This window comes from Schistocerca cancellata, chromosome 2, assembly GCF_023864275.1.
Source record: "Schistocerca cancellata isolate TAMUIC-IGC-003103 chromosome 2, iqSchCanc2.1, whole genome shotgun sequence".
Taxonomy (NCBI): Eukaryota; Metazoa; Arthropoda; class Insecta; order Orthoptera; family Acrididae; genus Schistocerca; species Schistocerca cancellata.
The window spans coordinates 427,300,211-427,327,207 of record NC_064627.1 but is presented as its reverse complement, the minus strand read 5'-3'; the positions used below and the strand labels follow the sequence as shown (position 1 = coordinate 427,327,207).

At 45.8% G+C, this 26,997-nt stretch overlaps 1 protein-coding gene and 1 non-coding gene across 2 annotated transcripts in view; one reads left to right on the top strand and one right to left on the bottom strand.

Moving 5' to 3' along the window:
* LOC126154645 (venom serine carboxypeptidase-like) overlaps window positions 1-26,997 on the bottom strand; it is a 100,560-nt gene that overhangs the window by 73,148 nt on the left and 415 nt on the right. Inside the window, exon 3 of the mRNA XM_049916175.1 lies at window positions 6,556-6,739. Within this exon, the coding sequence (XP_049772132.1) occupies window positions 6,556-6,739 (184 nt within the window). The remainder of the gene's footprint in view (window positions 1-6,555; window positions 6,740-26,997) is intronic.
* Window positions 22,999-23,073, top strand: Trnas-aga (transfer RNA serine (anticodon AGA)). Its single transcript has one exon. It is a non-coding gene; the product is annotated as a tRNA-Ser (tRNA).

Here is a 26,997-nt window from a genome sequence, read left to right as displayed (position 1 = left end):
ACGAGCGGATAAAGGGGAGCGAGTACGACAATTTGTGGTTGGGGAAAAGGTACTCATTAAGACATACCGGCTGTCAAACAAGCAAAGGAAGTTGTGCCACAAATTCTTCGCCGCGTATAGTGGGCCTGTGCGCGTGCGGAGAATAGCGCATGCCAACGCATTGGAAGTAGAATCCATAAAAACAGGAAGGTCCCTGGGAGTGCATCCGACAGAACATTTAAAGGCATTTGTGGAAGAGTGACCTGCAGACTTTGTACATGGAATTGTAGTAAATATAGGCTTAGAATAAGGATTTTGTTAAAGTGTCTTGTTTATTTGTATATGTACTGATCTTAATGGTAGAATGTCTCGTTTATATGTGCCTATACTTTGTGTTTATTATTAATAATGATATCTCGCCTCTAGATGTTGAGAAAATGAAGTGCACTAGATGATTTTGTAAAAACACATGATCAAAAAATGGAAAACAAGTATTTCTGAGCGTACCCTAGAAAAAGATAGATTAGGGTCTCTGTAAGTTACAGGAAGGTTCACTGTAATTGTATATCCGTCATTGGAGAACATATTCAAGGTGGCCAGTCCCGTAGGTCGTTACGAGGACGCACCGACGCATCTGGTATGCCCCTAAATACGTAAGAGGTGGACAGCTACGCGCAGTTGCGTGAATTAGCGCACCCAATGCATGTTAACAAATATACCGGATGTAATCATCTACAGAGCAAACAGCACCACTAATACGCCAGAAATACTTGTTGATACCAAGATAGTGTCACAACTGCGAGTATGAGCAGTGAGCTATATTTGTGTTGTGCCATTGTGACATTGCTAATCCGAAACATGTTCACAGGCCTTATAAAATCATTCGTGACAAAAGGAGAAAACGGGAAGAAAATAGAGGAGAGAAGAAGTGTCGCAATAGAACACGATAAAGGACGCTATCCAAACTTCCAACAAAAGTCTTGGTAAGACTGACACATATCTAAGTTTGTTGTATTTTATACATGTTCGCAGGCACAGTAAGAGGGACGTCAGCCACATAGGGAATTCAGAAGAAAAAACAAGATTAGAGATAAAAAGTAGTAAATAGTAGATATGTAGTCGGGTTGGCCAACACCGTGTTAGTCGTAGGAATTGGTAGTTAGAAATGGTGATGGGATCCTGTCCAGATAATCTTGATTCCCTATTCAATTTTAATTGATCCTGAAATTGATTTACAAGCAAGAAAATCATTCCTTTTGTAATGAGACAACTTCGTTGTTTTCAGAAAAAAAAGTGTATGGTACTGATGGTTAAACATGAGCACCTTCCATGTACTAAAATTAGTTGTCTAAGTGTGTTAAGGTGGCGTAACTGAGCAAGAGGGAGTTGAAGCTACGACACCTGGAACACCACACACAAGCTGACAAGGAACGAGGACGACAGCAATGAGGGGAGCACACAGCTGACGATGGTGATGGTATGCAGACCACGCCCTGAATCGACGGGGACGGTGGTCAACTCAGCAGCCAAGGAGAGGTGACATTCAGCACCTCTGTGTACAACAAAGAGGTCGGTCCTGGTCTCTGTACACGGTACGGATCGGGGGCAGCAATGAAGAGGTCCAATAAGGTTTCTATATTTATTGCTCGCCACGTCAGGTGGAGCGACAGCCCAGCTGATCTTTTGTGCCTAATAACACCAACTTTGAAGGTCTGAGCAAAAAATAGGCTCTTGTCTGATCACGGCCCCTCCCTTGCACTAAAACGTCTATAGAGCGAGCAATGACCTGTGGCTGAGCCGCGAGAGGTCACCGATCATAGATGCACCGATGGGGTCTTGTGCCTGTCGGACAAGATGTCAACAACGAGCTCTTATGTGAGAGCCATCCTGCCTCAAGAAGATGTGGGTGCCTGTGGCGCCATCTCGGTAATCGACGCTGCTCTCTTCTCAGCCGTTAGCCATCCCTCAAATTGCTAGTCAGAACTAATGTCACTTCCGTTCCTACAAGAAACTTGTGCCGTGTGTGTGGGTGTGTCAGTGTGGATTCAAATGAATAACATGCACCTCAACGAACGTAAAGTACTCATTTGTTCTATTTATGAATTATGTTATAAGAAGGTTATGATTTTATAAATGTGCCATTTCTTAAAACGTCATGTATTTGTAATGCCACGTCTCTTTGTGTTAGAATAAGATTTCATACTTATACCTTGTTACAAATACGCAACAGTGATTGCTCAATACGCGATGATTCTCGTTATTTTGGTTGTGTTTTATAGATATGTATATATAAAAAAAGCTACAAGTGTGTACACAATCCCAGACACTGGACTGGGCCAGACCTTGTTGTATTGTGTAAAGATGACACTTACACCATGCACAATATAAACGTCCAGAGACAGTGAGACACAAAAAAAACCTTTATTTATAAAATGTCAAACGGGAGTTCACATATAATTGAATGAGAGCAACCACTATCAACTTCACAAAAAGATACACGAATATTGTTCATGTATGTTTTTAGTAATTTAAGTCGGGTAGGAATGGATAACTGAGAGTCAATGGAACTTAAGTTATAATTGCGGGTCTTGCCATTCAAATGACAAGCACAGAGGTGCTTAGACATGTGTATTTGTCCTTTGCGACGTGTGTCCTTGTAATATAATTGTAGTTTTCTTTTGAGTACTCCGACCAATAACTGTCTCAGGAATCTGCAGACATTAAAGTAAAATTAGGACTAAATAATGATCATGTCTTTGCCAGTAAATCCAGTCACTGAAGGCAGGTACCACAGGAATGAGTGGGAGTTTGCATCAGAGAGGAGGCAGTGGTAATCATCGCCAGTAACTAATCACGCAAACGGATTAAAAATACCAGTTATGGAGATAGTAATTATGTACCACAGGTGGTAACACAATAGGAGTCATCACTTGTACTACAAAATTGATTTGAAGAAAGGAGCTATGTAAGATGGCAAGAACTATTCCCCTTACATGAAGTCATTAAAGATCACCCAACTCACGTTGAGTGAACAGTAGGGCTGAACAAAAATGACTGACAGGGCATAATGAATCTTGTAGAGGGTATAGTATGGACGTATTGGAATAATTAATATTGGGTGATGGTTTTAAAGTAATTTACATGACACGAAAACTTTGTGGAAACGCGTTGATTTACTGGAGGCTAGTTTACCCCAGGGAAGTATTCGAGTTGACCACGGCACGCGACTGGGGAGCAGTGAAGGGAAGTGACAATAGGCAGCTTAGGGAGGCTCAAACTCTTGAGACAGCGGTAATGGGGCGCAGCCTCCAGCTGCCTTAAGATGAGTGACAGTCAGTGGGGTGGTTGACCCCATGCTGGTGTACCGGGAAGCAGACAGAGAATTTGTATGCCTGTTGATAAATGTCTGTCGTTCTGTTATCAGTGAAACATACGAGAAAGCCGCGCAAACCTATGGTGGAGCAGTCAACAGAGGTCAAAAAATGCATGTTCGTGACTATAGCAACTTCACGCTGAATTCACGGTCCGCAGAGTCTGAAGTAAATCAGGTAAAGAGCGACAGAATGAAATACACTGGCCTCCGATGGGAACGTAGGACCAAGGAATTTGAAGTACTCTCCTGGGAGTCAGAATTCCGGAAAACTTGGTGGTTGTGCAGACGCCAACCTTGATGGGTGGCCTGGGAGGAGCTAAATAGCAGAAGTTGAGAGGAAGGGATATTTTGTGGGAATTTGTTCACTTCCCAGAGCAGGCATTGGTAAGTGCTGGGAAGCGACGCATAATTAACGCTACTTGCGCTGCAATTGGCGTAAGTGATTTTGCTGGAGGGGAAACCGAGGTGACGAGCGGACTATGAGAAGTCTCCGTAAAGTCTTCCATTCCCAGCTTGCCTAGAGTGCGGACGTGACGTTCTTTACTCAGCTTGTCAGGGAAAGAGTGAGCATCTCTGCAGTTTAGGACCTAGCAAATGGAACGATTGAGCTTGGAGATAGGAAGTTTTGGTTCAGCTATATACTGAGCAAGATAGCTAGGAATGAATAGACGAGAGCAGCCTTGCAGCACCATGAGGTCGTCTGACGTCTGCACAACGACGCCGCTCCGCCACGTTGTATTCGGTGATATTGTGCCCTCTCCGGCCACTGATTAATTTGTTGGATCACGTCAGCAAAGTTTCCACGAGGGTTTCATGGGCCGTGTATTGTAGAATTCTTCTCGCACTTCACATTACGCCTGGGTCAGTCGATAGGAATTACTTTTGAGTTATCGCGCTTTACTCCACGCAAACGCAATTTATTACCACTGCCTGTTAGGAGAGACATGTAATGTGATGATTGAAGGTCATGAGTTAAAAATAAATTTGTGCTAATCGACTGCATCTGTTTTCAATCAAGTAGTTGAAATCCCAAGTCACTTTCTTAATTAATTTTACGTTCAACATTTGCAGCTGGTGTTCAATAGCTGAATATAACATCAATGTGCACCCCTTTTAATTAAAAGGGATCAGTTCTGAATCAATTAATGTCAACACTGCCACCACAGTTCAATCAGGAGTCACAGGGCCTAATTACTTTCTTTGCATTATCTGTCATTGCGGCAGTTTTGCACTCTCGGTTGATCTGTTAGTCAATTACCTGGGGGTGAACACACACCAAAACCAGATATGTGACGGGTGGGGTGTTACAAAATGTGTGTGAAATCTTATGGGACTTAATTGCTAAGGTCATCAGTCCCTAAGCTTACACACCACTTAACCTAAATTATCCTAAGGACAAACAGACACACCCATGCCCGAGGGAGGACTCGAACCTCCGCCGGGACCAGTCCATGACTGCTGCGCCCTAGACCAGTCGGCTAATCCCGCGCGGTTATTTTGAGTTCAGTCGGCGACATAAAAAATTACACTACCTATAAAAATAATGTTAGTGTGCATATATTTTGGCATTACTTACAATTATTATCATGATATCTGTCCTCGTTTGCAAACTCACCTTTTCTACAAATACGCACAGAAACACCGTACACGTTTTGAAGCATCAGACTTGTAAGTTAGTTCATAACTCTACAGATTTCACATAATTTTATCTGAAAACACGACTTCTGTTAGAGCCTCAAAGGCAAACGACTATTACGTGTTTGAGCAGCTTATTAAACAATGTAAACATTAACAAAACCGACAAACTGAAGGGACGGATTCCTGACTGGAAATGGAGGTAAGAAAGTCCTATGAACATGTGTCCGGAAATGCATCGTTGCCATGGTAGATGGCGCTGACAACTGAAGTTCCCCTCAACACGTGCCTTGTGTGTTGCAAGCCGTGTGATTGATGCAGCGAACTGGAAGCACCACACTGGTCTGGTATTCATGTCGGGAAGAAGCAGCAGTGGTGTTTATGTAGGCCTCGCAGATGGAAAAGGTCCAGAGGCAGCACAGCTATACTGAAACAAGTACCCTCACAGACAACAAGCACATCACACAAAATTTCTAGCCGTTTTTGGTCGCTCATGTGATCATGGGTCCTTTCAGACAGACGATGGTGTAGGGAGACAGCGAACTGTACGTAAGCCAGATTTGAAGGACCGGGTTCTGTAGAATATTGAGACGAACTGTAGTATCTGTTGGAGGCGAGTGGCCCGCCAACGTGGTGTAAGCCAGAGAACGATTATGTGTGCCCTGCATGACAACAGCTATTACCCCTATCATCTACAACGATTGCAAGGACTATAGCAGAAGATTTTCCTCTACGGGAAGTATGTTGACAATGGTTTTTGCACCAGACCAACACAATTATGGGGTTTCTGTCATCAGTCCTCTTCATCGACGAAGCAACTTTTACCAGAAATGGCATCATCGATCTGTATAATCGGCATGGGCTGTTGAGGCATCTCGTCAGCATCGGTTCAGCATCATGCTTACGTGGATATTTTTGGCGACCACATACCTGGACCGGTTATTATTCCAAAACGCCTCGACAGAGGAATGTACCTAGACCTCCTGCAGAATACTCTGCCTGGGCTACTTGAGAATGTGCCTTCGGCAGTATGACAGATTAAATGTTTTCTGCATGACAGAGCACTACTCCACTTCCACATTACAGTACCTCAACAACATCTTCCCCGGATAAGGGATAGGACACGAAGGCCCTGTAGTACGATCTGTTAGATCACTGGATTTAAGCCCTCTGGATTTTTACGTCTGAGGGCATCTGAAAAGCGTTGTGTATGCTGAACCAGTTCCTGATGTGCAGACGCTTCAACGGCGTGTTCACTGTCCTGTGACACTATCTGGGGCGAGACGGGAACGTGCGAAAGAGTGCGGCAATTCATGATACGACGTGTGAACACATGCACTGCATTCCATGGAGGCCACTTTGAAAATCTGTTGTGACGTGGATACGATACATCTCTGTAGCCTATTTCCGAACGATTTGTTGCCGTTGTAAGCACACCGCCCATTTCCGTACACATGTTAATAGGATCTTTTTCCCCTCCACTTTCATTCGGGAAGCTGTCCCTGATGTTTGTTGGTTTTAATCATGTTCGTTGTTAATATCCGCTATGAGCGGCGCAGCACACCTACCTGTGCCGACGGGGTTGTCTATGAAGAGGAGCGAGTGTCCGTGGTGCCAGGAGTGTGGGTTGGGCCGCAGCGTGGTGCCGTTGATGACGGAGAAGGGCCCCATCTCCGTGAAGAGGCCGAACAGCGACGAGGCGCCGGGCCCGCCCTGCAGCCACAGCACGATGGGCGACTCCTCCACGCGGCTCTGAGGAAACACCAAACAGCAAGTACTTCAGTGGCAGCCTCACACCGGCTTTACACGACATACAGCAGGCCAACCAATGTGTTTCTACGACGAGTCTTCCACTCTGCATTAGTGTGCACTGTTGGGAAACTTCCTGAAACACTAATATGGTGTGTCGTACCGGGATTCGGAACGGAAAAGTGGTCTTTCCCGGGAAGTGCTGTGACTGAAATTTCCTACCGCATTAATAACCTCAAATGGTTCAAATGGCTCTGAGTACTATGGGACTTAACTTCTAAAGTCATCAGTCCTCTAGAACTTAAAACTACTTAAACCTAACTAACCTAAGGACATCACACACACCCATGCCCGAGGCAGGATTCGAACCTGCGACCGTAGCAGTCCCGCGGTTCCGGACTGCAGCGCCAGAACCGCTAGACCACCGCGGCCGGCGAAAGACATAGAACAAACAATAGAAGACATTTAAAAAGAACCAAGGAGAGTATATGGTGAACATAGATATAAAAAAGGGGGAACATCATGGAAGGCAATAGACAAAAAACGGGGTGACCATAAAATGGAGATAAAAAACTGTTTAAAAGTAGCACACACAAAAAGCCACACACTGCGACAATTAAAAGAACGCAAGGCACAGTATGACTGGAGCATAAAAGGTATCGACGGATGGTGTAGCACATAACAAACACTGACGGCGAACATCAAGGCAGTACACAATTAAAATCACACCTCTTGATGCACAGGAGAAACAGCACTAAACACAACACTGATGTGGCACACTGACGATGATTAAAACAGAGGATCTGCCAGGCGCAAGGAGATGAGGGAGACTGGAAGAAGGGAGGGAGGGAACTGGGCTAGGTTTTTTTTTTCTTTATTGTGATTTCATTCCCCTGCCCCATATGGGCAGGGGAGGGCTGTCAGCGGCACAATCCGCCGCTCTTCAGCCGAGAGAAACGACAACTAAAACAAGAATAAAATGATACATACATAAGGAGATAAAAAAGGGAACATAAAACAGAGTGAGGGGAGAAAATGGAGGTAAAAAGACAGGGACATGTAGACGTTCATGGGGGACAATTAAAAAAGTCATCAGAAAGTTAAAAAAACAAAGTTGGTGATTCTTCAAATACAGGGAAGACACTGAATGCGCATGCACAGGTTAAAAGTTGGCCACAGAATTAAAAACACTCTGAAACAACACACTTAAAACCCACGTGGAGCACACACGACGAAGAGTAAAACTACCAGGTGGGACCTGCCGAGGGAAAGGTCTGAGAGGATGGAAAAGGAGGGGAGAGCATGGGGCAGCTGAGGAAGCGGCGGGATGAAGAGAGGAGGGGCAACCGTGGGTTCACGAAGAGGCAGGAGACACGTGGGGCGGGAGAGAAAAAGGGAAGACAGGGCAGGAGGGAGCGCAGGGACACTGAAAGGAGGCACAAGAGATGGAGGGGGAGTAGGAGGGTAAAGCCGCTCAGAAGGAGGGAGGGGAGGAGAGGGAGCCCTGAGGAGGAGGCAGGAAGAGGGGGTTAGAGTTGGTAGGAAGGGTAGATGTCAGGGCGAAGCTCATCATCCGGGAGGGGTAGATGGTGGAAGTTGTGTTGGGAAAAGAGATGGAGGGTGTGAAGATGGAGAGAGGGAGGGACACAACGGTAAAGGCGCGGCAACTGGTTGGGAGTGGAGAGGAAGGGAGACACCAGGGGTGAGGGGGATCAAGGCGGCGGACAATATATAGTGTGCAGATGTGTTCAACGAAAAGGAGAAGGTGGGGGAAGGGGATGAGGTCGTAGAGGATGCGCGTGGGGGACGGAAGGCGGATGCGGAAGGCGAGGCGGAGTGCGTGGCGTTCGAGGATTTGGAGGGCTTTATGGAACGGGGGAGGGGTGGAAGTCCAAGCGATGCTGGCATAACAAAGGATGGGGCGGAACCTGGATTTGTAGGTGTGAAGAATGGTGGAAGGATGCAGACCCCACGTCGGGCCGGACAGGAGTTTCAGGAGGCGGACGCGGTTGTGAGCTTTGTTTTGGATGGTAAGGAGATGGGGAGTCCAGGTGAGGTGGCGGTCGAGTGTGAGGCCAAGGTATTTGAGGGTAGGAGTGAGGTGGATTGGACGGCCATAAATGGTGAGGTAGAAATCATGGAGGCGGAAGGAGCGAATGGGCTAGGGCAGAGCGGGTCCCTATATACGAAACCGGAGGGAGCGGCTATTGGCCGCTGTCTGCACGTGGCTTAGCGGTGGCGCCCTCGCTGCACGAGAGCCGCTGCGCGGAATAGCCGCCGCGGAGGCGGAGCCCTCTATGGGCTGACCACGTCCATTTGTTCTGCCGCGTGTTCGACTTCCGCGGGGGAAGGTACCAGATCGGCAAATAACAAGGGAGCCGTTTGCATTTGTTGACGTTCCCATTCATAAAACACTAGCTGTCTACGGAAATAAGCGCCATGAAGTTCTTGATGCAGTGACGCATGGTATGGATGATACTTACGACGATGCACTGTTGTGACAACACTACCTATGCACATGGCACAAACGCGGTGTAATTGAAGGGCGCTTATCCATTGGTTGTGGTGCACTGCCACTAGCACATTTGTTTCATTAGATTCTCTTGTAACACGTTTGCTTCGTTTCCTTTTGCCGATCTGTACGCTGCCATCAGACATAAAGATGTTCACAGCCTCTTAAAAGAACGAGCGAGAACGAGCTTTCCTACACTCCTGGAAATTGAAATAAGAACACCGTGAATTCATTGTCCCAGGAAGGGGAAACTTTATTGACACATTCCTGGGGTCAGATACATCACATGATCACACTGACAGAACCACAGGCACATAGACACAGGCAACAGAGCATGCACAATGTCGGCACTAGTACAGTGTATATCCACCTTTCGCAGCAATGCAGGCTGCTATTCTCCCATGGAGACAATCGTAGAGATGCTGGATGTAGTCCTGTGGAACGGCTTGCCATGCCATTTCCACCTGGCGCCTCAGTTGGACCAGCGTTCGTGCTGGACGTGCAGACCGCGTGAGACGACGCTTCATCCAGTCCCAAACATGCTCAATGGGGGACAGATCCGGAGATCTTGCTGGCCAGGGTAGTTGACTTACGCCTTCTAGAGCACGTTGGGTGGCACGGGATACATGCGGACGTGCATTGTCCTGTTGGAACAGCAGGTTCCCTTGCCGGTCTAGGAATGGTAGAACGATGGGTTCGATGACGGTTTGGATGTACCGTGCACTATTCAGTGTCCCCTCGACGATCACCAGTGGTGTACGGCCAGTGTAGGAGATCGCTCCCCACACCATGATGCCGGGTGTTGGCCCTGTGTGCCTCGGTCGTATGCAGTCCTGATTGTGGCGCTCACCTGCACGGCGCCAAACACGCATACGACCATCATTGGCACCAAGGCAGAAGCGACTCTCATCGCTGAAGACGACACGTCTCCATTCGTCCCTCCATTCACGCCTGTCGCGACACCACTGGAGGCGGGCTGCACGATGTTGGGGCGTGAGCGGAAGACGGCCTAACGGTGTGCGGGACCGTAGCCCAGCTTCATGGAGACGGTTGCGAATGGCCCTCGCCGATACCCCAGGAGCAACAGTGTCCCTAATTTGCTGGGAAGTGGCGGTGCGGTCCCCTACGGCACTGCGTAGGATCCTACGGTCTTGGCGTGCATCCGTGCGTCGCTGCGGTCCGGTCCCAGGTCGGCGGGCACGTGTACCTTCCGCCGACCACTGGCTACAACATCGATGTACTGTGGAGACCTCACGCCCCACGTGTTGAGCAATTCGGCGGTACGTCCACCCGGCCTCCCGCATGCCCACTATACGCCCTCGCTCAAAGTCCGTCAACTGCACATACGGTTCACGTCCACGCTGTCGCGGCATGCTACCAGTGTTAAAGACTGCGATGGAGCTCCGTATGCCACGGCAAACTGGCTGACACTGACGGCGGCGGTGCACAAATGTTGCGCAGCTAGCGCCATTCGACGGCCAACACCGCGGTTCCTGGTGTGTCCGCTGTGCCGTGCGTGTGATCATTGCTTGTACAGCCCTCTCGCAGTGTCCGGAGCAAGTATGGTGGGTCTGACACACCGGTGTCAATGTGTTCTTTTTTCCATTTCCAGGAGTGTAGAAAACGCTCGGTATACAAGGCAACGGCCTCAACATTTCTTCTACATTCTTCGTAAATCGGGATCATTTCAGTTGTTTCCTCTGTGGTTGCAAATTTCATCGACCACTTACACGTCTGTTCTCCAAATGACAGGTAGGCGTGCAGGCAATAAACACTGTGAAAGTATTACAATGTTTATGTTTATGTCTTTTATCGATACGTGAGCTCCAATCGTCGTGTACTGCCTTTTATTATACTTCGTAGTTCGCTACACTGCGACGGTGCCGCGTCAAGTAGTCCCCTGCTCGACATGTCGAAGGAACACGACGTTGCAGATGGCGTTCACAATTAGAAGTTATGAAATACTGGCACGTCCTGCCCTCGCGTCATGGAGGTGGGGACTCAAGTGCCATTGGATATTTAAAGGTCATTGAGTAGCATGTCGTAAATTACCATTGTGTACCCATTTCTGCCCCTCCGATTACAGCACCATCTGCAGCGAAACGAAGATAATGCTTCAGACAAAACGCATGTAGATTTTGCCCTAGAATCGTAATTTGCAGTAAGAAAAGGGGCTTGATGATTTCGAAGTAGCCCCCTGCCACCCACGCACGGGGTTCGGATGGCCGGTCGAGGGTGGTGCCGTTGCATGTCTCCCTCCGAGACAAACTACAGTCATAACTTATTTTTTTGATCCGATGTCCTTGCATAGGTCAAATACCAGATCCAAAAGATGCCCTGATAGATTATTTAACCATTTAACTGATTTAGCTATTGTTAATTGCTAGTTTATGTACAAAAGATAGTGTAGAAAGTAAGGAGTACCAGAATGTAACAGATTGCCCCTAATAAATTTTAGACTGAATTTTGCTAGTCTTCTCATGTGAAAAAAGTTCCTCGCAGCTCTCCAAAGAAATACCTGTGTGTAAATGTCAGATCTCTGACAGTTACCGATCAGATGACAACTCAGGAGAAGAAATGCTGCCCCCAGCCGAGAAACTTAAGTCGATATGAGCAGGCTAATCACCTCCGTCAATATGTAATGGCGAAGAATGCATCTAAATGCTGCTGTGGAGCTTGCAGGATCGTATGCAAGAAGTGTAATACATATATATCTGTGTGTACTTGAGAACAACTGCTTTTTAAGATATCATGAAGAAAAATGTTAATACGTGTTATAAAATATTTTATTCTTCTACTGCCTAAGACCCGAAACACATATCATGCCTTAAATATTTTAGAAAATATACAAAATAAAATGAACACAATGTAATTTCGAATGTAGCTATGTATAACGACAGTAAAACACATGATGAAAGCGTTTTTCTCTACTTATTTTACCACTGGGACTGAAGCGGTTAAAACTTTGCGTCGGACCGGAACTCGAATGTGGGCCATTTGCCTTTCGTAGGTAAGTTCTCTATGGACTGAAACATCCAAGTATGACTCACGACTCACAACCCACTATACAGGCTGTTTGCCAGTGTCACATCAGCTGTTCCGCAGCGCCCCTTTTAAACGAATGGCAACTCAGTGTTCAGGCACGCTGCGGAGTGTCTATTTTCCACTAAACGTATAACAATATACGGAATACAGAAATTAGTAACTAATATAACCAACCCAGGAACCGTACGTTAAAATAATGTCACCCTGTACGGCAGGTAAGGCGTTCTTCTGGGAAAGTCTACTTCCTCCACCACAAGCACTGCTCACTCTTTAGTTTCCCGTCCTCTGTACAGCGCCATTCCGTAATGATTTTACAAACGCTCAGGGATGATGGACAAGGGTAAACATCACTTTGAGATAATGGATGATACCGCTTATAAAAACCCTGGTGTCGTCCGAAAAGTGTCGCAAGCAATGATATCTCTCGCCAAGACTTCTTACTCCGACAGGCGTCTTTACACAAGGCTTTTCCCATGGGCCAAGAGGAAATCAAGCGGGGTGAGATCATGTGACTGCTGGCTACAAAAGAGAATCTCCTCCGCCTATGCATTTTTCAGGAATATCTGCTACAGGTGTTCACGAACCCTCAGTCCAAAGCGAGATGGAGCTCCATCATGTTGGAACCACTTCCGTTGCCCACTAGCAAGTAGGGTACGTTCCAGGAACCTGGGTAGTGAGGCTCTGATTAACACTGTGTACTCTGGTGCATTTAAGTGGAAAGGAAGAAGAAATGGGTCTAATATGGAATCCCTGACTATGTGTGCCGACACGTTGGTTGATAATCTGTGTTGATGGCTCTTCACAATTATATTCCAGCCTAAACATGACTCTTGTGACTATGTGACATTCCATCTCTGGTGAAACAGGCACCATCTGGAAACAATACATACGCAGTAATGCGAAGATCAACTGTAAGGCGATGCAAGAACCATTGGCAGAACATGACACGAGGTCCGAAGTTTGCAGGAGTCAAAGCATTCACTTTCTGGGGATTTTCGCATCCTGAGCGTGAGGTTTGCCAGGGACTGAGCGACAGGGACATGTGCTACAGCGAATTCAGTTGGTTGACCGTACTGAGAGGAAGAACTGAATGTCTGACGTAAAATGATGTGGGTGTAGGAGATGGGAGGATGACAAGCAGAATAATCACTCAAAAGGAATAATTAACTTCGAATTTATTCCGAATCTTTAGTACAAATTGACCTTTCCAGCTGAGGTGCCACCTCGCGAAAGTCCTTCCACAGATACAGTGACTGTATTTTACTGTTTCGTTTGATAATTGAAACCCTCTTCGGAATCTAAGATCAGCGGAGGTTTACAGCTATCTAATTCCGACCCAGCAATATCAGCCTAACACTCTGGCTGCCTCCTTCTGCGGCCGCTTCTCATTGAATCTCTCTGCTTCTATCTGCCCACTGTCTCTATTGTCTGCCTACTCGACTCCCAGTCCTAGCACTTTGCTCACCTTTCCTCTTAGACCCCACCAGTCCCTGACATGACGTAGGGTCTGAGGCTTCAGATCGCCTGTTGGCTACATTGGTTTGTTATTCTTCAGTTATCTTTCAGAGGCTGTGTGGAGGAGATCGAACGCATTCCCTACATGGCCATCCACTGGCCCCCAGCACAAGTCCCGCTCGCCTTCTCTCTTCTTGTTTTCTCTCACTTATCCACATAAGCTTGCCAATTCAGCTCCTATCGTCCACCTCTTGCTGCTTCTTCTGTCACACCCACAATTCCATCTTTACTCTAACTCTAAATACCGTTCACATGACTTGTCTATCAACTAAGGACATGACAGCATGTAGTTGCATTTCATGTAACACTCACCACAGAGTACTCTTAAGCACACCGTCTTCAGGCCACGAGTGGTCTACCGGGACCATCCGACCGCTGTGTCGTCCTCAGAAGAGGATGCAGACAGGAGGGGCGTGGGGTCAGCACATCGCTCTCCCGGTTGTTGTGATGGTATTCTTGACCGAAGCCGCTACTATTCGCTCGAGTAACTCCTCAGTTGACATCACGAGGCTGAGTGCACCCCGAAAAATGGCAACAGCGCATAGCGGCTGGATGGTCACCCATCCAAGTGACGGCCACGCCCAAGAGCGCTTAACTTCGGTCATCTCACGGGAACCGATTTTCATACACAAGGCCGTTGCCCATAGAGCACTCAGCGAAACATTCATTTCAAGTGCAACTGATCGAGTACTGATTGAGGCGCCTCATGCACTCGGGCAAAACACTGCATCGTCTAAGTCGGAGAGTCTGTGTAGTTCGTCGTCCTCTTCAGTCATTGTAATCTGCTGCCAATCGCCCTGTTTCACGTAATCGTTGGACCAGTCTTGGTAACATGGTTTGAAGTGGAAGTCTTCTAAGCGGATATATGGTCTGCTTCTCTGCTGCTTCCATCTGCTTGCCCACAAACGAAAACAGTGTCTGCAAGATCCGTTACTGAGTACAACATCACTTGCTCAAGGCTGATAAACGTTAGTACTTCAACCTGTAAACACAGACTGCAGTCTACGGCAGTGCAGACATTGTACACCAGGACTGCTCATGTCAGTACACAGTATGCCATCTGCAGTGTATTAGTTGAGTTACTGTTCCAACCTCTATACCTAAGTGCTCGTCGGGACTGCCTAGCCAACTATCTTAGCTACAGCAGTACCGTTACATGTGTTCCATTCTCAGAGATATCACAACGATATTCGCTCACAACGTTCGACTCGATCGTTTCTCGACCTCAAACAGCTATATACACTACTGGTCATTAAAATTGCTGCACCACAAAGATGACGTGCTACAGACGCGAAATTTAACCGACAGGAAGAAGATGCTGTGATATGCAAATGATTAGCTTTTCAGAGCATTCACACAAGGTTGGCGCCGGTGGCGACACCTACAACGTGCTGACATGAGCAAAGTTTCCAACCGATTTTCATACACAAACAGTAGTTAACCGGCGTTGCCTGGTGAAACGTTGTTGTGATGCCTCGTGTAAGGAGGAGAAATGCGTGGCATCACTTTTCCGATTTTAGTAAAGGTCGGATTATAGCCTATCGCGATTGCGGTTTATCGTATCGCGAAATTTCTGCTCGCTTTGGTCGATATCCAATGACTGTTAGCAGAATATGGAATCGGTTGGTTCAGGAGGGTAATACGGAACGCCGTGCTGGATCCCAACGGCCTCTTATCACTAGCAGTCGAGATGACAGGCATCTTATCCGCATGGCTGTAACGGATCGTGCAGACACGTCTCGATCCCTGAGTCAACAGATGGGGACGTTTGCAGGACAAAAAACATATGCACGAACAGTTCGACGACGTTTGCAGCAGCATGGACTATCAGCTCGGAGACCATGGCTGCGGTTACCCCTGAAGCTGCGTCACAGACAGGAGCGCCTGCGATGGTGTACTCAACGACGATCCTGGGTGCACGAATGCCAAAACGTCATTTTTTCGGATGAACCCAGGTTCTGTTTACAGCATCATGATGGTCGATTCCGTGTTTGGCGACATCGCGGTGAACGCACATTGGAAGCGTGTATTCGTCATCGCCATACTGGCGTATCACCCGGCATGATGGTATGGGGTGCCATTGGTTACACGTCTCGGTCACCTCTTGTTCGCACTGACGGCACTTTGAACAGTGGACGTTACATTTCAGATGTGTTACGATCCGTGGCTCTACCCTTCATTCGATCCCTGCGAAACCCTACATTTCAGCAGGATAATGCACGACCGCATGTTGCAGGTCATGTACGGGCCTTTCTGGATATAGAAAATGTTCGACTGCTTCCCTGGCCAGCACAGCACATTCTCCAGATCTCTCACCAATTGAAAACGTCTGGTAAATGGTGGCCGAGCAACTGGCTCGTCACAATACACCAGTCACTACTCTTGATGAACCGTGGTATCGTGTTGAAGCTGCATGGGCAGCTGTACCCGTACACGCCATCCAAGCTCTGTTTGACTCAATGCCCAGGCGTATCAAGGCCGTTATTTCGGCCAGAGGTGGTTGTTCTGGGTACTGATTTCTCAGGATCTATGCATCCAAATCGCGTGAAAACGTAATCACATGTCAGTTGTAGTATAATATATTTGTCCAATGAATATCCGTTTATGATCTTTATTTCTTATTAGTGTAGCAATTTTAATGACCAGTAGTGTATTTACCTTTCTGCATCATCCCTGGAAGTCTGTAACGTATAGTCACAGCGCGAGCACCGGAGTGTGCGTGGTTGTCAGAAGCTCGTTACGCGTAATTAACTGCGGGACGATTATTGTGTTCGTAGTAGTTACTTAACTCCTTTGTACTACGAACCAATTAGGAATTAGATTAACATACATTACCTTCTATAAGATGCATTTTTTTTCAAAAAACTGCCTCCAAAATTCAGGAACTATACTCGAAATTAAGATAATAATGTCCAATGTGATTTAAAATCTCCGCCAGCCTTAAAAATGGCCATATATTCGATACCACGGGAAACCTAACTCCATCTGCCAACATTATATTCAACTGGAAGCAGCAGTGCACCAATACGACGAACATGAGTTGCGGGGATTCACAATCTCAATAACACTGTCTCCGTCCCTCCCCGTCATCACAAACCCAGAACACTGTCTACCCTATGTTGCGTCATTTGAATTGAAAGTGATCCGTATTATCGGTAACAGTACGATATTTTTGTTAGTAGCTAGTTTCGTAATGGAAAAAAACGGTTGTAAACTGCAAGTAACAGCACATGCAGAAAAACATGGAAACGCAGCAGATGAGCGGCATTTCGGCCCTCCACCAACAGGAAAAAGCCATTCGCGATTCGCGGGCTAGTAAAGATGAACTGAAAAAAATGAGGTACAGTCAATGTGCAAATAAAGGACTGAATGTAAAATGGCCAAATCTAGAAGATGAGGTATTGAAATGGATTCAAGAATACCGTCAAAATGGCAGTCGACAAGACACAAAAATGATTCCAGTACACGCTCGTAAGCTAGCGCTACAGCAGATGAGCAAAACTATAGACCTATATCTCTGACGTCGATCTGTTGTAGAATTTTAGAACATGTTTTTTGCTCGAGTATCATGTCGTTTTTGGAAACCCAGAATCAACTCTGTAAGAATCAACATGGATTCCGGAAACAGCGATCGTGTGAGACCCAACTCGCTTTATTTGTTCATGAGACCCAGAAAATATTAGATACAGGCTCCCAGGTAGATGCTATTTTTCTTGACTTCCGGAAGGCGTTCCATACAGTTCCGCACTGTCGCCTGATAAACAAAGTAAGAGCCTACGGAATATCAGACCAGCTGTGTGGTTGGATTGAAGAGTTTTTGGCAAACAGAACACTGCATTTTGTTATCAATGGAGAGACGTCTACAGACGTTAAAGTAACCTCTGGGGTGCCACAGGGGAGTGTTATGGGACCATTGCTTTTCACAGTATATATAAATGACCTAGTAGATAGTGTCGGAAGTTCCATGCAGCTTTTCGCGGATGATGCTGTAGTATACAGAGAAGTTGCAGTATTAGAAAATTGCAGCGAAATGCAGGAAGATCTGCAGTGGATAGGCACTTGGTGCAGGGAGTGGCAACTGGCCCTTAACATAGACAAATGTAATGTATTGCGAATACATAGAAAGAAGGATCCTTTATTGTATGATTATATGATAGCGGAACAAACACTGGTAGCAGTTACTTCTGTAAAATATCTGGGAGTATGCGTGCAGAACGATTTGAAGTGGAATGATCATATAAAATTAATTGTTGGTAAGGCGGGTACCAGGTTGAGATTCATTGGGAGAGTCCTTAGAAAATGTAGTCCATCAACAAAGAAGGTGGCTTACAAAACACTCGTTCGACCTATACTTGAGTATTGCTCATCAGTGTGGGATCCGTACCAGATCGGGTTGACGGAGGAGATAGAGAAGATCCAAAGAAGAGCGGCACGTTTCGTCACAGAGTTATTTGGTAACCGTGATAGCGTTACGGAGATGTTTAGCAAACTCAAGTGGCAGCCTCAGCAAGAGAGGCGCTCCGCAACGCGGTGTAGCTTGCTGTCCAGGTTTCGAGAGGGTGCGTTTCTGGATGAGGTATCGAATATATTGCTTCCCCCTACTTATACCTCCCGAGGAGATCACGAATGTAAAATTAGAGAGATTCAAGCGCGCACGGAGGCTTTCAGACAGTCGTTCTTCCCGCGAACCATACGCGACTGGAACAGAAAAGGGAGGTAATGACAGTGGCACGTAAAGTGCCCTCCGCCACACACCGTTGGGTGGCTTGTGGAGTATAAATGTAGATGTAGATGTAGAACAGACTTGAAGCGTGAAGTTGGTTGCTGCAACACGTTTATGAAGCATCATGGACTTAGCATGCGAATCAAAATCAACATATCCCAGAAAATGCCACAAGAATGTGAAGAGAACATATTTTCTTTCGATTGCTTTATTATTCAACATCGAAATCGCATTTCCTTATGAATCCAGTAGGCCGTCGAAATGCTCAGCACCTCTAGGTAAACCTAGTTGATTTACTACTGAAATGAATACACCAAGAAAATCAGTCTTTTAGAGTGGTTAGTTTTTGTCTTGCAGCTTCTCCTATCTTATACGAATTTTTTCATCTGTACTGGCCATTAAAATTGCTACACCAAGAAGAACGGTAGATGATAAACAGGTATTCATTGGACAAACATATTATACTAAAACTGACATGTGATTACATTTTCACGCAATTTGGGTGCATAGATGCTGAAAAATCAGTACCCAGAACAACCACCTCTTGCCGTAATAGCGGCCTTGATACGCCTGGGCATTGAGTCAAACAGAGCTTGCATGGCGTGTACAGCTACAGCTGCCCATGCAGCTTCAACACGATACCACAGTTCATCAAAAGTAGTGACTGGGTATTGTGACGAGCCAGTTGCTCGGCCACCATTTACCAGACGTTTTCAATTGGTGAGAGATCTGGAGAATGTGCTGGCCAGGGCAGCAGTCGAACATTTTCTGTATCCAGAAAGGCCCGTACAGGACCTGCAACATGCGGACGTGCATTGTCCTGCTGAAATGTAGGGTTTCGCAGGGATCGAATGAAGTGTAGAGCCACGGGTCGTAACACATCTGAAATGTAACGTCCACTGTTCAAAGTGCCGTCAATGCGAAAAAGAGGTGACCGAACCGTGTAACCAATGGCACCCCACACCATCACGCCGAGTGATATGCCAGTATGGCAATGACGAATACGAGCTTCCAATGTGCGTTCACCGCAATGTCGCCAAACAAGGATGCGACCATCATGATACTGTAAACAGAACCTGGATTCATCCGAAAAAATGACGTTTTGCCATTCGTGCACACAGGTTCGTCGTTGAGTACACCATCGCAGGCGCTCCTGTCTGTGCAGAGTCATGGGTAGCCGTAGCCATGGTCTCCGAGCTGTTAGTCTATGCTGCTGCAAACGTCATCAAACTGTTCGTGCAGATGATTGTTGTCTTGCAAACGACCCCATCTGTTGACTCAGGGATTGAGACGTGGCTCCACGATCCGTTACAGCCAAGCGGATAAGATGCCTGTTATCTCGACTGCTAGTGATACGAGGCCGTTGGGATCCAGGACGGCGTTCCGTATTACCCTCCTGAACCAACCGATTCCATATTCTACTAACAGTGATTGGGTCTCGACCAATGCGAGCAGCAATGTCGCCATACGTTAAACCGCAATCGCGATAGTCTACAATCCGACCTTTACTAAAATCGGAAACGTGATGGCACGCATTTCTCCTCCTTACACGAGGCATCACAACAACGTTTCTCCAGGCAACGCCGGTTAACTACTGTTTGTGTATGAAAATCGGTTGGAAACTTTCCTCATGTCAGCACGTTACAGGTGTCGCCACCGGCGCCAACCTTGCGTGAATGCTCTGAAAAGCTAATCATTTGCATATCACAGCATCTTCTTCCTGTCGGTTATATTTCGCGTCTGTAGCACGTCTTCTTCGTGGTTTAGCAATTTCAATGGCGAGTAGTGTACTAAAGTCAAGATGCTCAACAACCTATATTTCATATTCTAGCTTATTTCTGCTTGTATTACGTTTTCCTTTACTGCTCCTTGCAGCAAAAAATTAACTGTTCTTGGATACCACAACACATCTTGCATCTTACATTAAATTGCCCCCTCTTCCATTGAATTATTTCCTCTTCTCTTCTCTGTAGTATGTCTTCATGTTATATTTTATACGTCAGTTAGTTTTTAACATTCTTTGATAGTATCACACTTGAAATTCATCCAAGTTTATCCCTCTCCGGATTTCCATGATCTACATTTCACTTCCATGTAATGTTGCACTTGAGATGTACACTCCCAGAAACTTGTTCCTCACTTCTGCACCAATATCTGATACCAAAGAGGCTCTTTCATTTAAGAAAGCTTACTCTGCTTATGCCAGTCGACATCGAACATCTTTCTCGTCTCGGCCATTTTGTACAATCTGGCTTCCTACAGACAGGAGAGGGCCAAAAACAATGAAACGCCAGAAACACAATACATTACGGTGCCTAGTGCGGTTTGGAAATAATTTGGTATTCAAAATAACCCCCAGTCGTCTCGGTATAATAAATTCAGGTCCTGCATGGTTGTCAAGGGAATCTTTTAACATTATCCCTGCAAAATAGTGGAAACTGCAGGTAACGATGATGGAGGTCTATAGCGATCACGCACCCTTCTCTCCAAATTAAACTGCAATGACTCAACAGTGCTGAGATCCGATGACTGTCGAAGCCAGGGGAATTGCAACAATTCATCTTCCTGCTCACAAAACCTTTCCTGGACAACATTACCTGTGTGAGAAGGGCTCTCTAGTGTTACAACACAGCGTCACCAGTAGAGTACAAACTTTGTATATGGGGTGGACTTGACCAGCCAAAATGGTGATATGATCCGTGGCAGTAATGCGACCTTGCGGAGTAAGCATGTGGCCCATGTAATACTATGATGTATGGCTGTCCAAAGCATCAGCGAACCCCCGCCATGTTTCACTGTTGAGACTTAAACTCCGCCATTTTGGGTACAGTGTGAAATAATACTCATCCGACCAAATGACTTTCTTCCAATGTTCCATAGTCCAGGATTCATGGCTTCGGCACCACGTTTTCCTGTTTGGGACATTTATATATCTGACTGGAATTGCAGATAGTTCTGCAATTCTCTTCTTTTAGTGCTCCCTTCGTATTGCTTTCTTTGAGAATACGACAGACAGTTCTGAGTGACATCTGCAGCTGTCGTCCTCTTATTTTTTGTCCCAGTTATCTTCAATGAGTGTCTCGATCACTGAACACACACTTTCGTCCGCGATGTGACTTAGCGGACGACGGTTCTCTGCTTTCACAGCATGCGGTATAAATCTTCGGCGCGGCACCGCTCGAAACATTAAACGGGCTGTCTTGGTTAAGGAAGTACCCGCCACACGAGGATCAACCATTTTCCCACTTTCTAATTGATTGAGCTCCTATATAATGTATTCACAACTATACAGCGCACTGTTCAGACCACGGCTTACGCTTGCAGCCGTATTGAGGACGTAGCACAGGTGACGTTCGTGATCAAATATAACAGTTTAACCTGCAGGCCTGGCTAGCATGTGCATTTATGTTGAAAGATGCATTTCTCGCGGCGTTTCCAAGCTTTTGCTAAACACCTGTAGGTGAGTACTGTAGCTTCTTCCACTACTGCATCGCTGCCACTTTTGATTTTTAGGAAACCTCCTTTCTACTACTTTGCATTACATTAGTCTTTGCTTTATTTGCACTTGAGCGATACTCCGCGGGAAATGAGCCACAAATTCGTTTCAGAAGGCCTTATGAGCGCCCCTTCCGTCCGGCCAGCAAAGCTACGTAACCTGAGAACCTTAACATTGGTATCTCTTTTCCTTCTACCTGTATGTCTCTCGCGAAAATTTTCTTTGCTTCTTCGACATGTAAGTTGAACAACAATATCTTAAAACCTCCCTAACGCGAACTTGGCATTAGTAAGTTAAAATGAGGAGTAAGGCATGCTCCGAAATTTAGGCTTTGTGGTCGATATAGTAACTGACTTCTTGTTGTTTTGTACGCTTAATATGATATTTTAACACAATCACAGAAAAAGTTAAAAGGCTAAAAGTTTTATGTGCTTAAGCTACATTAGACACTAGTAGTGAAGAAAATGAAAATAATATGTATTTTACTTTGTCAACTCTACTGATCTGGGACCACATAAACGAGTAAACGAATACTGAGTGAAAATTTCATTCTAGAAACATCCCTCAGGCTGTGGCTAAACCATGTCTCCGACCGAGCGAGGTGGCGCAGTGGTTAGCACACTGGACTCGCATTCGGGAGGACGACGGTTCAATCCCGTCTCCGGCCATTCTGATCTAGGTTTTCCGTGATTTCCCTAAATCGTTTCAGGCAAATGCCGGGATGGTTCCTTTGAAAGGGCACGGTCGATTTCCTTCCCAATCCCTCCCTAACCCTAGCTTGCGCTCCGTCTCTAATGACCTCGTTGTCGACGGGACGTTAAACACTAACCACCACCACCACCACGTCTCCGCATATCCTTTCTTCCAGGAGTGCTAGTTCTGCAAGGTTCGCAGAAGAGCTTCTGTGAAGTTTGGAAGGTAGGAGACGATGTAATGGCGGAATTACAGCTGTGAGGAGAGGGCGTGAGTCGTGCTTGGGTAGCTCAGTCGGTAGAGCACTTGCCCCAGAAAGGCAAAGGTCCCGAGTTCGAGTCTCGGTCCGGCACACAGTTTTAATTTGCCAGGAAGTTTCATATAAGCGCACACTCTGCTGTAGAGCGAAAATTTCATTCTAAAAACGAATACCGACAGAATGGAGCGTCAGACAGCTGTCATGTGATGCTTTGTCAGACTCGAAACACCGTAGGGTGTGTGCTGCACGAGGACTATTATCCACCTCCTCACGAGCAAGAGCAGTATTTCTGACGAAAAGCTGGAAATGTTTACAGTGCAGTCTTGATTAACATAGTTCTTTCAATTAGAAGATCTTTTTAAGAGTTTGTTGGAAGAAACAAATATCTATACAGAAGAACTAAACATACGTTGAAACATCAAGGTAAAATTTTATGATATGAACTTTCACGAAAGACCGACTCCGTAGCCGAATGGTCTGCGTCAATATTGTCGGTGTGGAGCGAACGAGACATACGGGCCCTGCAACGAACTTGTGACGTCCCACTAGTCGGCTTCTCCGCCGCTCTTCGCGTAAGCTCGGCTCGGTGCAGGGTTCGCGGGAAATCAATATGTAATTGAAAATGTACCCACTAAGAGTGTTAAACTTCTCGTGTGTTATCGTGAGCCTTTAACTGAGCGGTCAAGCATTATACTTTCCTGAAATAGTTACTCATTTCCCGCCGGAGACGTCTACTGACGCTCGTATGACCTACAGTGTCATGTGGTGTACGCGCCACGGCCTGTCTTTCTCGTGGGCCTCGTTTCGGTGCGGCAAGATCATCGGTACATCGTCGGATTTTTCTAAGATAGGAATGTCAGGAACAAGATCCGCTCAGCTTCGAGAGGCTAAATGAGGAGCTGCTTGAATAAAGAAGCAGCGCCGTTACCACGATTCATCTACTGCAACAACGGTTGAGGGGATGGGTGGGAGGGAGATAATATGTCCCACGATCATAGATCACTCCTCTTACTGCCTAACAGGCAGTAGTCAGCCATTCGGAATAGAGCTAAGGCCTAGGCCGTGCGTGGTGGTGTTTATAACCTTATGGCGTCCAAGTCGAACTGTTAATGACAGTAAAAGTTCAAATAAAACAATTATATGCGTTAGTCGATCTTTTTATTTCATCCTACGAAGCGTTTCGAGAGGTACTTACGATGTGTTTCAGTGCACAGAACCATGCGGTCCGTCATAAATATACATTTTTAACTTAATTTGTCTCACAAAACACTAACCAATAATAACATTTTCCTTTGATAACATAGAGGACAATGTAATAATATTTCACAAAATAAACAAAGGGCGCAAACTCAGTCTTTATGTGGAACTGGAAATTTTCTTTCGCAAAAGAAAACGCTAAATGAAAAGTTGAGACAGTGGTAACGAGCTTCTTTAAGAGCTTCACAGAAATACTAAATGACAAACTACAACTCTTTCCACTTTCTGTGTGCCCTTAATCAAAGACAATACCCAAAGCATTGCACAGCAACAGTAATAATTCGATTATGTTGATATTAAGTGCGCAAGTTTTACATTTTGTGTTTTTTATTTTACGTTTATTGACGTCTTCCCTGTCGTAGGTTTACAGTAGTAATACTTTCAACAAGATGTAAAGAATGAAACAATTTTATAATTGTTACACCTGTGTGTAGTCCACAATGTAAGCCAGTAATGAATGATCTCTGAGGAAATTCACTGTATAATTACATCGTTATAATCTTCGTTTTGTTTACGTTATTAGTTCGTGCTCTGTGAGACACATTAAGTTGAAAATGTATATTTATGAATAACTACAGGGTTCTGTGGACTATAACAGATAGTAAGTAACCTATTATGGTTTAAAATTTATAATCGTAGTGCCATATTAAGCTAACTTGTGCCTGTTATACGTTTTTGTAACAAAATGACAGCACAACAAACAACTGCCTGTATCCAGCGTGCAAAAATGTAAAATAATTTCATTGTTCCACCTGAAGGTGAGAGCGTACGGTATTGAAACAAGTCGTGGAATGAAACACAAAAGGGTTGCCTGACGCAGATAATTGTTTTATTTGAACTTTTATTGATGTTTATGTTTAATTTCATGTTACTTAAAAAAACTACTAGAAACATGAAAGTTTCTAAGTAATACTAAGTGTAGGTTTCTGATAGTATCATGGCATTTATTGTAATAACATTCCTTCCACAATGAAGAGGTAGTAGGAGATGCTGACAAAACGCTAGACGGCGCCAGTTTATCGACTGTACGGCATAACGGTTGGGCAGCTCCTGCCGCTGCCTTGGTCAGCATGGCGGCGGGGCTCCAACGGCAGCGCGGCCACTCGCTTCTCTCTCTTTTTCCGGTTGTTCTAAAGGCATTTCCCATGTTCTATGGATCACAGTACACAAATATGTGTTCTACATTTTTATGTTCTCCCAAATGCGTGGAATTAAGTAAAAAGGATATTCTTTTCTGTTCCTTTTCAAGTTCCAGTGATCGCCGATACTCGTTTCCTATGTACACTGAGGTGACAAAAGTCATGGGATGCCTCCTAGAATCGTGTCGGAACTGCTTTCTCCCGGACTAGTGCAGCAACCTGACGTTGCATGGACTGAACAAGTCGTTGGAAGTCACCTGCACAAATATTGAGACATGCTGCTTCTGTAAGTACCTATGATGCGAAAATGTTGCCAGTGTAGGATTTTGTTCACGAATTGAGCTCTCAATTATGTCCCATCAATATTCGATGGTATTCATGTCGGGAGATCTTGTTGAGCAAATCATTCACTCGAAATGTCGAGAATGTTCTTCAGATTAATAGCGAACAACTGTGGCACGGTGAAATGGCGCATTGTCATTCATAAAAATTCCATCGTTGTTTGGCAACATGAAGTTCATGAATGGCTGCAAATGATCACCAAGTATCCGAACATAATCACTTCTAGTCAACGATCGGTTCAGTTGGACAAGAGGGCCGAGTTCATTCAATGTAAACACAGCCCACACCATTATGGAGTCACCACCATCTTGCACAGCGCTTTGTTGAAGCTGCTAGGAACTGCAGTTGGGACTCATCTGATCACTCCACGGTCTTCCAGTCGTCTAGGGCCCAGCCGATATGGACACGAGCCCAGGTGAGGCGTCGTGAGGTGTCTGGAACCGCGTGACCGCAGGTTCGAATCCTGCCTCGGCCACGGATGTGTGTGATGTCCTTAGCTTAGTTAGGTTTAAGTAGTTCTAAGTCTTAGGGGACCATTTGAACCATATATTGTGCTATTAGCAAACGCACTCGCGTCCGTCGTCTTCTAACATAGCTAATTTACGCCAAATTTCGTAGCACTGTCCTAACGGATACGTTCGTCGTACGCCCTACATTGATGTATGCGGGTTTTGACGCAGTGTTGCTTGTGTGTTAGCAATGAAAACTCTATGCAAACACCGCTGCTATCGGTCGCTAAGTGAAGGCTGTCGGTGACTGCTTTGGCCATTGGTGAGATGTAATGACTGAAATTTGGTACTATCGGCAGACTTTACACTGTATATCTCGGAATATTGAATTTCCTAACGATTTCCGAAATGGAATGACCCAATGGTCTAGCTCTTTTGCACGTTAGAGGTCTGTTGATTCCCGCCGTGCGGCCATAATCACGTCGGAAACCATTTAACATGACTCACCTGAGTACAGTCCGCCCCGGTAGCTGAGTTGCCAGCGCGACAGAATGTCAATCCTAAGGGCACGGGTTCGATTCCCGGTTGGGTCAGAGATTTTCTCCGCTCAGGGACTGGGTGCTGTGTTCCTAATGATCATTATTTCATCGCCATCGACGCGCAAGTCGACGAAGTGACGTCAAATCGAAAGACTTGCACCCGACGGGAGGTCCTAGTCACACGACGGTTTTTTACCTGAGTACAAATGACAGCTCTACCAAAGCACTGCCCTTTTATACCTTGTGTACGTGGTACTGCCGCCATCTGTGAATGTGCATATCGCTATCCCAT